General features: G+C 37.1%; 1 protein-coding gene across 1 annotated transcript; it reads right to left on the bottom strand.

Annotated features, from left to right (window-relative positions):
- Nucleotides 1–8,175: 8,175 nt before the first annotated feature.
- LOC133308979 (NDR1/HIN1-like protein 12) lies at nt 8,176–10,379 on the bottom strand. The gene is made up of 2 exons (XM_061509707.1): nt 10,225–10,379; nt 8,176–8,620 (listed from the first exon to the last, which is right to left on the bottom strand). Exons 1-2 carry the CDS (start codon nt 10,377–10,379, stop codon nt 8,176–8,178), a joined length of 600 nt encoding a protein of 199 aa, XP_061365691.1.
- Nucleotides 10,380–11,720: the final 1,341 nt, after the last annotated feature.

The following is an 11,720-nucleotide window of genomic DNA, read 5'->3' as shown; positions in this document are numbered from 1 at the left end:
CTTGACATAAGCAGGCGATCCCCAAACCCTGAGATAACTCAGGTTGGGTCTCTTACCATTCCATATCTCATATGGTGTGGTCTGAACAGATTTTGATGGTACCCTATTTAGAAGGTATGCCGCTGTGTCTAAGGCATGTCCCCAAAATGATTTTGGAAGTTGAGTCTCACTCATCGTAGACCTAACCATGTCTGATAAGGTCCTGTTTCTCCTTTCGGAGACACCATTTTGGTGTGGTGTGTAAGGTGCATTAAACTGCGAGAGAATTCCATTTTCTCTCAGATAATCCTGAAACTCATGGCTTAGATATTCACCACCGCGATCTGATCGTAATGTCTTAATCATCTTGCCACGTTATTTCTCTATTTTATTCCTAAAGGTAATGAAATAGGAGTATCCTCATCTAGCCTCAATAGACATTGGGCCACATACATCAGAGTGAATGAGTTCTAATAACTCACTAGCCATATGACTCTCAAGCCCTTTGGGCGTGTGACGAGTCATTTTCCCAGCTAGACAAGATTCACATTGTCCATAGGATTCCAAATCCAAGGAATCTAGGTATCCATTTGCATGCATCCTAGACAATCTTGTTTCATTTATGTGCCCTAGTCTACAGTGCCAAAAATATGATTGATTATCCATCCTAGGTCGTTTCACATCTATTTTGAGCACTTCAGTTCCCATTTCCAGAACATACAATCCATTTATTAAGGTAGCAGTACCATAAACAATATCATTCATAATGATAGAAAATGTACCATTCTTAATACTGAAAATAAAACCATCTTGTTCCAAACAAGAAATTGAAATAATGTTTCTAGAAATACTTGGAACATAAAGACATTTATTCAAATGCAAAATAAGGCCCGTAGGCAAAATGAGGTCGGCTTCTCCAATAGAATGAGCAGCAACTCTTGCTCCATTTCCAACGCGGAGGTCCACCTCGTTCCTCTCCAATCTCCTGGGGCTCCTAAGTGCCTGCAACATATTGCAGATGTGAGAACCACAACCGGTATCCAATACCCATGAAGTAGGATTAGCACATGAATAATTTATCTCAATCATGAAAATATCTGAGGTAGAAGCATCACCATGCTTCTTGTCCTTCACACTCTTCACGTAGACTGGACAGTTCCTCTTCCAATGGCCTTTCTTGCCACAATGGAAGCACTCAGCATTGCCTTTGTCCTTGGATGCTTTCTTACCCTTCTTGTTGCCCTTCTTCTTCTTGGATTTTCCTTTGGGCTTAAGGGAGTCACCTTTAGCAGGCCCCTTACCCTTACCCTCGGCCTTGCTAGGCCCACCAATCAGAAGAGCTTGTGTCTTATCCTTCTTGATAGACACTTCAGCAGTTGTTAACATACTTAACAACTCAGGCAAGCTCACTTGCATCCCATGCATGTGGTAATTCATGATGAATTGACTAAAGGAAGGTGGAAGTGAGGTGAGCACTAAGTTGTTACTTAGTTCGGCATCCTTGATAAAGCCTAGATTTCCTAGCTTCTCAATCAGACCGATCATCTTAAGAACATGACTGCCAACAGACATGCTCTCAGACATCCTGCAAGAGAACAATTCTCTTGAGGCCTCATACCTCTCATGCCTGCCTTTAATGTCATACAACTCCTTGAGATGTAAGACAATAGAGGGAGCATCCATATGCTCATGCTACTTTTGCAGTTCAGGCGACATGGATGCCAACATGATGCAGACAGTCAACACATTGTCATCCATGTGCTGTTTGTGGGCCTCGAAATCAAATTCCGCGAACCCATCTTCCCCTTCCCTAGGAGCTACGGGTAATTCAGCATTTAGGACGTAAGCAATCTTTTCAGCCCTTAGAACAATTCTTAGGTTCCGATACCAGTCCATAAAATTTGGACCGGTCAGTTTGTTCGTATCAAGTATGGAGCGCAGTGACAGTGTATTAGTCATACTAATTAACTGAAAATGTAAAGATAAAAATTAATTAATATTTGGACATGTAGTAAAAACAAATTATTAAATACTTTTATTAATTTTCCCCTCCCACTATTTTATCTAAGTCAATGACCCTTCCTTTTGACTTAGTGTTATTCTACTTTTAGAATTTACCTTAGTGGGATTAAGAATGCGATTATTTATTTTAACCCCCGTCTGAGACCGCAAGATTAATTTAAATAATGGATTGATCTTTATCAATGGTATCGCATACCCTTTCTTAACATTAGGTTGACAACTCCTTGTCACTTAGTGGTGCATCTCATGCAACCAACCTAGCACTATTACCCTAAGCACATAAGCCCGGTTGGGCCTGCAGCTTATGTCTCAGTTAAGCACTAACCAGCACCCCAAGTGTCTTACACTTCTAATACTACTCTTACTCAACGAAACAGTGGGTCCCAACTGGGTTGTAGAGCACCACTATTTAGAGGAGGTTTGAGTAATATTGGTGGTGGGAGGTAATCATGCGCTTAATAATTTTATTCCTTTTAAAGGTTCATTTTATTAAGGTATTATTAAGTCTCATCAAACGCATTAATATATTATCATGCTAGTCGCAACCTATGTCATACATCTAACGGTTTAAACTAGTCGCAATTGGACTTGCATAATAATCATACAAACGTGATTTAGTCCAACTCATGCATACTAGACGTCATAAGCCATAAAGCATACATATCGCGATACTCTATCTCATGCATACTAGTCGTATAATAACATACATGCAAATAACACAGTTTTATTTTGAGATAGTCATGGTGCTCGCTCTTTTGTCCATCTTGCTTCTCAAGCCTCGGCTTCTTGTCGTCTATACGCCACTAGCCTAATTTCTCTAATTACAATTAAAGAAACTCCAAAACATCTTGGAGGGACAAAATTTAAATTACAAAATTTAAATTACAAAAATTTGAAATTTAAATTACATCTCTTGTAAAAGAGCCCAAAATTACAAATTAATTTAAAATTTAAAAATTTCAAATTCCGGGCACCATGACTATCCCCTTCCTCTTTTGCACCTGAATTGTTAGATAACTCACAAGTACAAAATATTATCATATAATATATTTTTCACGTATGTCTTGATATTTAACCATTAAATATTAAAACATAATTAAAATTCTAAATTTTCCTTAATTCTTCAATTGGCCGAATTAAACAACAATTTATTTAATTCAAATTTTATTGATTCTTTCTCAAAGAACATAAAATTAAACCATGCATGTAGCCATAAATCTCAATATGGCCGAACCATATACAAGAGTATATGATTCAAATTTTCAAAAAATTTCATGCCATGTTTCTGAAACAATTCATGAAGATAAATAAGAAAACAATCAAGGTGTTCAAAACACCTTTCATGGTCGAACTACACCTTTCAAAAAGGTGTTTCCTTTTTAAAACTTTCACAAAGTAAAAACAACCATGTATACATATGGATTCATGAACATAGCATTCGAAATAACATGTTCATAAAAACGAAAACTTTAACCATTTAAAGTATTGTAAATTAAAATCCAAACGTAAAAATTGAATCTTTAACTTTTAAAGAAATTTTAACCGTGAAAAATATGATCACAAACAAGGTACCATCACCCGTCTATGGTAAAGCAACCGGGCTCTGATACCACTTGAAAGTTCGAATTGGCCTTGAAGGCCGTAGCATGTGAGAGGGAAAAACAAAACTTTTTCATTGCGGAACATACATGCATTCAAGATCATGCTTTAGGAAAGCATGATGTTACCTTGTTCGTGAAAACTCATGATGATCAAGGTAGGTCTGAAGGGTTCAGACCCTCTAACGTTGATCCACACCACCCACTGCGTCTAGGTGCAAGAACTCCTTCTTGTGAAACCGCCAAGTGATCACTACAATGAGGCTTGCTAAGCGCACACTGTGTGAAGAGAAAGGCTAGGTAAAAGTGTTTGAAAGAGTGAAGCTTTCAATGTGAAATCTTCACAAAAGTGGCGCAGGAGAGGAGAAGAGAATGGCTTGGTTGGTTTTCTAAAAACCCTAGAAGGAACATATATAAAGAGGTGCACAAGAGGAGCCTATTTGTTAAAAACAAATCAGATTTTTAATCAATAAAAATCCCTTCCAAAAGGGCGCTCCATCAAAGAGAGAGACAATAGGATTTGTTGCAAATCAAATCTCATCAAATCTTGCCAACAACATCCTATCATATCTTTATGATATATTAGGTTCAAAACCTAATCAAATATCTGATCATAAATCATCATATAATCAGTTATATGGTGCGCCCCATATAGCCTAAATAATGACCAGATACATTTGAGTAGTTGCATTCAAACTTCAATCAAATCACTCAAATATTCTCCCAACAGATCGTATCTTCTGGAGCTGATTCTGATGACTAACCAACAGCCAAATCAGCACCCCAAATCTTCTTAGATTATGTCCAAAAGATTTCCTCTTGATATGTTCCAACAAGATCTCATCTTATCCTTTTGTTATGAAACAACTTTTCATAGACAATTCAAATTCGAATTTCAAACATTTGAATTCAAACTTTCAAACACTTAAATTCAAATTCAAATTCTAAATTCAAATTTTAAAATTCTAAATTCAAATTTCAAATTTCAAATTTCAAATTTCAAAATTCAAAATTCGAATTTCAAAATTCAAATTTCAAAATTCAAATTTAAATTTCAAATTTCAAATTCAAAATTTAAACATTTGATAATTAATTTAACTAATTAAATTAATTAGTAATGTCTTGGACTATCCAAGCCCATTACTTAGATCCATGCGCCCTCCACCCTATATGCTATTTGAATATTATCTAGTCATGCATACACATATCATAATTTTAGCATTTTGTTTTGTGTGCGGACCATAGCATAGCATGCATGCATGAATTTCATTCTGATTTCTGAAAATAATTACGAACAGTAAGCATACGTTTGAGCACGCATCATGTAGGCATCCTTACGGTACCAGGGTATGGGACACTTGGCTTCAGTTCGCATAGGTCGCAGTTGGAATCCTTTTGTGGAGCCACCCAGTAATCTCCACTATGTTTGTTAGTAGTACGTGCACCGTAGTGTTATGAACGTACTTTTGGCGTTATATACTCAATATGATCAGTACTTTTGGCGTTATATACGCACTATGAATATGGTTAGTATCTGTCGGATTTGAATTGATGATGCGACTGCTTTGTAATTCTGCATCTAGTTAGTAATGTTGCATTACTGGTTTTCCTATCACAGTACTGGAATTTTTCTCACCCCTCTTGGGGCTCAATTTTTATAAAATTGCAGGAGGACGAAAAAGCATATGATGACGTTATTATTTTGGATAGTTGCTGATGATTGCTGCTGTTTGGAATTCCTGTTGTTGTCTGTTTTATTTGTTGGAAGCTAGCTGACCTTATTATATTGATGTAATATTTTGGGGAACATGGACTACTGTTGGAACATGCTTTAATCTGTTGTTTTAAGGTTTTACGGTCAGTTTGCATTTTTGGAAGATTCTGATTACGTTTTGCGAAAAACAATTTCTTAACGTTTTAAATGATGTTTACAAAACTGTTTTGCGAAGCGAGTTATGTTTCGTGGGGCTACAGACCTCCAATTCGCTTATAATTTATATGCACGCGAAGCCCCACATGTGTAGTTTCGGATTATATAAACATTACAATGGAATTTTGAAAACTCGATTTTATACGATTTTTACAAGGCAGCAAGGTCTGTCAGAAAAATTAATGTTTCGGCAAGTAATGTAATTTTTGTCTAAATGTCACACGGTTTATTTTTAGACCAGATTTGAATAAGAAAAGTTTTCGTAGGCTTAAAACCAAATTTTTAGAACTTCCTCGTTAGCATTTCGACTCTAATTCGCTTAGCAGACAACTCCTTTGGATGCATACAGGGGAGGGTGTCAGAGAAAGTGATTCAAATTCAGTTATTACTTTGCTTTCCAGGAGTGGAAGAGCAGCTCAAGAGTCTCGTTTAGTGACTCGGATTGGAGCATGGTTACAAAAGAATTGAGAAGTTCAATTGGTTCATGTTTTTAGAAAAGGAAATAGTTGTGTAGATTGGCTATCTAAATATTCCTTAGATTATCCTGTTGAGAATAATTTTTGTGATTTTTTAAACCCTCCTCCTGGTATTTGGCCTTTTTTACTGGGCTAATTTTTCACGCATTATGTTCTTCCTTTCCTAATTTTTTTTTTATATATGCAACTAGTGGTCGAGTTAAAAACATGGAAAAAGAAAGAAGACACTGATCTTGTCCGGAAATGTTTGAACCACCAGTACTTGTAAACTCATGGAATTGTGGTATTATTGATGTTCGGGATTTTTGTGGAGTAAAACCAAACTTAAATGATGACTTTCATATTGGTGATTTGCAGCGTTGTCAGTCGATCATCGTGGCTTTGACGAGGCTGCCTTCTTTATGCTCAAATGTTTGTGGGGTAGGAATCGAAATTTACTGATCCCCACAGACAGCGCCAAATGTTCTGGAATGAACATTAATTCTAGCAGGATAGTTAGTGTTTGTATCTACGGAGCTTATGGTAAAGATGACAGGCAATGAGAAGTCCTGTACCCTAAGCCAAAGTCTCATGGTATTAACAATGGATGCGTGTGTGAGTAACCTGCTAGTGAATAGGATGTGCTCTGAGCACAAGTGCGTAGGTTGTAGTCATGGTGGCCAGCCTTGTGAATACTAAGATAGGTTCTCAGATGTGTTCCCCCTTTGTTAGCTATAAAGGATTATATATAGATGAAATGTACTAGGAGGTTGTGCCCCTAGTGGGTAGTTTGCAGGTGACTTAATGGTGTGATGCAATGCTTAATGGGTGGTTATTTGTAGTGGATGGAAGTTATGGGAAAGTGGTGGAATGAGATGCACCATGTAGTGGGATAGGAAGTGGGTACCACTTAAGTGGTTTATAACAATAACAAAACTTTAGCTGTGACAATTTAAAAAAAGAGTAAACACCATTTTTAGTCCCTGGCAATATCTACGAAGTCCTTTTCAGTCCCTGGCAATAAAAAAGGACCAAATTGGTCCCTGAAAGTACAAGAAAATGGTCACTCTACATATTTGGGAGTTGACATAAGGACTAACATGACCCTTTTTTGTAATTTCAGGGACCAATTTGGTCCTTTTTTATTGCCAGAGACTAAAAACGACTTCGTAGATATTGACAGGGACTAAAAATGGTGTTTACTCTTAAAAAAATATTTCTTAAATGTGATAGTTTAACGTATACTTTGCCATAAAAAATTGGCAAAATAATCGTTGTCCCCATTTTTGTAGCTTCCAACTGATACCATTTGCAACAGATCAATTTTCTTGAGATGTGACGCTTATGACACCTGGAGAGCATGTTAGGCTCGTATTGTATAAAATAAAATAAGGTATTACCATAACGCACTAAACTAAGGCCAATATGTCATAATTTTATCGCATGCACAAACAAAAAATAGACAACAGCCACTTTTTTTCTTTCTCTTTGTTTATTCATGATAAAAATATAACTCAATAAACTTTAACAACAAAGATAGTGCCAAAAGCGCAAAACTTACATGGCTCGATAGAAAAGCCTTATTAGATAGGTGCCGAAAGAAGTAAAAGGGTAAAATGGTTGACACCTTTTCATGTAGGACTGATTGGCTTTTTCTAGTCTCTTCTATCTACTTCAATCTCTGTCTTTTTCTAGCCTTATTAGAACACTTCAAGCCAAAACAAATGCTATCTCTACTTTCCAACTCTTTGTCAAAGAGGATCCGCAAAAAGATTATTTAAAAAAAAAAAAAAAATTGCTTTCTTTGAATTTTTTCCTCTTTCACTTTGTTGGTAGCTACAAAGTGCCAGTAAATAAAATCAGTAATGGAAGAACATGGGGTTGCAGCAAACCAAAGTAAATTTGATAAACTTGCTTCATACATACATGTTGAATACTACAACTTCCATTAAGGCATTGAAGTTATAAGCTTCCTAAAGGAGTTTCTTCGTGATAGATGTATGCTGAGTTATCTAGCACGATTAAAATATCTCCTGTAAAAGCAAAGACCCTAAAAGATACTCAGTTTTATTACCTGAAAATCTATATTAGTAAGAAAGAAAAACAAAATATGTAAGTTGAACATGACCTACAGAGGAAAGAAGAGGAGGTGAAAATATGCACAAGACATTGTCCAGAATGTAAGAAAGAATCATTTTGATTTGGAGGTGCACCGCGAGGGTATGTAGCTCCCATTAACAGGGTGGAACTTGAGGTCACAATTCAGATGACACAAGAACTTAACAGACCCTATAGGCCCTACCCTCCACTGTGTCCTCGCGTTTCCCTTGAAATCAAAACCAATCTCATTTCTTTTCAACGAATCATCCACTTCCTCCATCTGATCAGGAGTTAATGGTATAGATGATGATTGAACAACATAGTTGAGATTCTTTGAACTGTTCTTGGCCACATCAAATGGGTCTGCAACCAGCAGTGCTATGTCTTGGCTTTGGTAGCTAAGGTTGAAGGTTATGTCAGAAAATGTTGCATGAGCCTTGGCATTCCCATTCTGTGCAGTCACAACAATGGTGATTTGGGTTTGGAGCAGACCAGCATAGTCATTTCTCAGAAGGTCTAGATGAGCATTGCTGACACTGATAGTTAGGAATAACAACGGGTTTAACCCTCCACCATACTTATAGTTTTTCTCCATTCCGTTCTAAGACATACCGTCCGCCAATCTATATCTCACTCCATTAAATCTTGTTTTACTACCTTCCCCCAAGTCAGTTTCGGCCTACCTCTGCCTCTTTAGAGTTTTGTTAGAGTTTTTAGTTGTCATATTAATAAGGTGTGCCAGTTGCAAAACAAACTTGAGGCATTATCAGTCCAATAGACAATCACAGAATGCTGGCATCATATGAAATGAAAATACTTTAGTTACATGTTCTGCAAATGGACAAAGATAGTTCCACATATAATGTATGTACACAATCTAAAGCATTCAAAAAATGTTGAAGACCCGAAAATTTTCTAATGACTTGCGGGTACATGTGAATGTAAGTATCAGTATCATTATTGTTTGTAATATAAAGAACAGCTGTTATTGCAGACATAGAGTGTACATATTGAAAAAGCAACACTTGAAACTGGGACAGGGAGATTGAACACATGTCTATAAGCTGAAAGTACATCAGTCCATCGAAGAAGATGGTTTTGGAAACTTAATTGGCTAAGATTAAAAATATTTTTTTGGTAGATAAAAAAACTAAATATAATAGAATTTCCCCTTGTGGGAAAGTCTTTGTAAAGTATATATAAGGATAATAGACTAATAGAGTCATAACATTGTACCATCACAAAACATTCCTAATGTGTAAATTGATACTGAAAACTGAATGAAACAAACTAGAAGACATTTAAAATGAATTTGGTGTATTAATTATAAAATAAAATTAGTATGACACATTTGTGTGCTTTGGGAAATTCCAAAAATAACATTACAATTTTGAACATTCACAATTCATACCGAATAGGAAAACTTAGGGCAAACATAAGAATTAAAACTTTTGTTACTTACACCAACAGTTATCCATCTCAAGAGTCAAGTAGTTGGTCAATTGTTCATGATGACAACAGCAGCTACCTCACCTTTGCAATACAATCTCCCAGATTACTCTCAAAAGAATTAGAAGCTAATAGAGACACAAGAATGTTGAACAAAAATCAAAGGAGATCAGTGAGAGAACTGGCTATTTTTCCATAGTCTCTTTTGAACCGGCTGTAGTAGCCTTAGCCTCTAAGGCCCAAGAATCTCTGCAATGCTCTACACATTTGGGCACTGGCCATTGTAGGATAGCCTTAACCTCTGTGTCCATTGAGACTCCCAGCTTGTAAATGTTATGGGCTGATTCACTACTTATGGCCAAAAAATGAAAAATAAAAAATACCGAAGTAATGTTTTTTTTTTTTTCAAACTTATTTACATTATCTGAGACAGAAATGACACGCGCCACTGTCTGGGGGAGAGATGATAAGGGCTAGTTGGACTCGTGCCTCTCCTAGGAGCTACCACATTTCATTATTATTATTTTCCGTGAACGGGAAGAAGACGTTGCCAGGAGACTCCAGTATCCTACCCATTCTAGTAATTAATTAATGATTAAATGTAAGTAAAATGATGAATTAATGATATAACTGGGAATAGCTGTCAGTTTGAATTGGGAACTATTTGAATTAAATGGTAAATTGCTAAAACACAATAATTCCCAATATAATCTGCCCATGAATTCCTCCCCTCCTAATCCCTACACGCTTCTTCTCAGCTCCCTCTCCTTCATCCCTAACTGGCATTACCTCATTGCCTTGGCCATTCTCTCCCTTTCCATTCCCTACAATTTCACGGAATTCCATTTCCACCAAGACTTTTTCTCCAGGTTCGGAGGCTCCCTATTGGTGCTGATGCACCATCCTTTCTCCCACATCTACGATGGCATAGTTTCCGAGTGCCTCCTTCTTCATGGAAGGTGCCACCGCTGCTCATATTCATTTCTGCGTTTTTTCACCCTTAAAAACAAAACAATTCCCCTAAAATGAATTTGAGGTACTCTCAGTGTTTTCTGGTAACCAAACATGTATTTTTGGCCATGCCATGGCTATCAAGCAAGTCACCTTCAGATGGTTGTTTTGAGTTTCTTCAGCATGGCTCTCAAGCCCTCTATAATTTATGGCTTATTCACGAAAGTATAATCATATTTTTTAATGGTACTAAATGTCAACTTACCCTCATTCATCTCTTTTTTCAACTTCAAACTGACATCTACTCCCAACAATAATAAATGGCACCATTAAATAACATTTAACTATAAATTAATTACTAGAAGCGGTAGGATGAAGGAGTAACATGGTAGCCTCCGGTAGAGGCGCTAGGTGAAATAGCGCATCTCCACTTTAAAAAAAGACAAGTGGCAGCCTCTTGCTATGAAGCACCGATCATAGTTGTCAATAGCAGTTAGCGGCCGGTAGCGGCCGACCCCGAAAATGGTATAGCGGTGTAGCGAGTAGCGGTATTGACGCTATGGTGAAATATTAATTCCACGTATATTATACTAACAGTCAAGAAACGAGGCAATATCGCTTTTAGTATTAATACTCAAACATAAAAGTCACACAAAATCAAACACATAATTCCACAATCAATGTCAAATACAAGGAACATAAATGATCGATCCAAAATTAAACACAAATGAACAATAAAATTGTCAAATAGTCAAGTACAAGAAGTGAACTATGAAGAAAATCATCATCATCTCCGGATTCTCCATCAAATTCCAACATGGGAGTGATGTAGCGGTGTTGCCGCTATGCTACGCCGCTACCTTCCGCTACGGCCAACGTCGCGTAGCGTCGCGATTTGTAGCGGCCGACCACCGCTACCCGCTACGGTAGCGGTTTAGCGGCGCTACGGGCCGCTACTCACTCCTTAAATTTTTTTTCCAACGTATCGGATACGCGTATCGGAAACGTATCGGACACATATTGTATGGTAATCAACATCCTGTATCATCGAGGACGTATCGCAAACGACGTATTGGTGCTTCATAGGCCTCTTGTAAAGAGGCCAGGCACCACGTGTCATTCTTGCCCAGGCAAGGTAAATAAAATTGAAAAAGTTCTGCTATACATCATTATGTCATCAAAGAAGGCCAAGGCAAATTTTAAGGTAAGGCTAGAGTGTAGAATTCATGTCATATT

Source organism: Gastrolobium bilobum, unplaced genomic scaffold (genome assembly GCF_033153095.1).
Source record: "Gastrolobium bilobum isolate Gb01-03AN ecotype WA unplaced genomic scaffold, APGP_CSIRO_Gbil_v1 utg44646, whole genome shotgun sequence".
Lineage (NCBI taxonomy): Eukaryota > Viridiplantae > Streptophyta > Magnoliopsida > Fabales > Fabaceae > Gastrolobium > Gastrolobium bilobum.
Note: the sequence above shows the minus strand (reverse complement) of the source record. Positions and strands in the feature narration are given on the sequence as shown.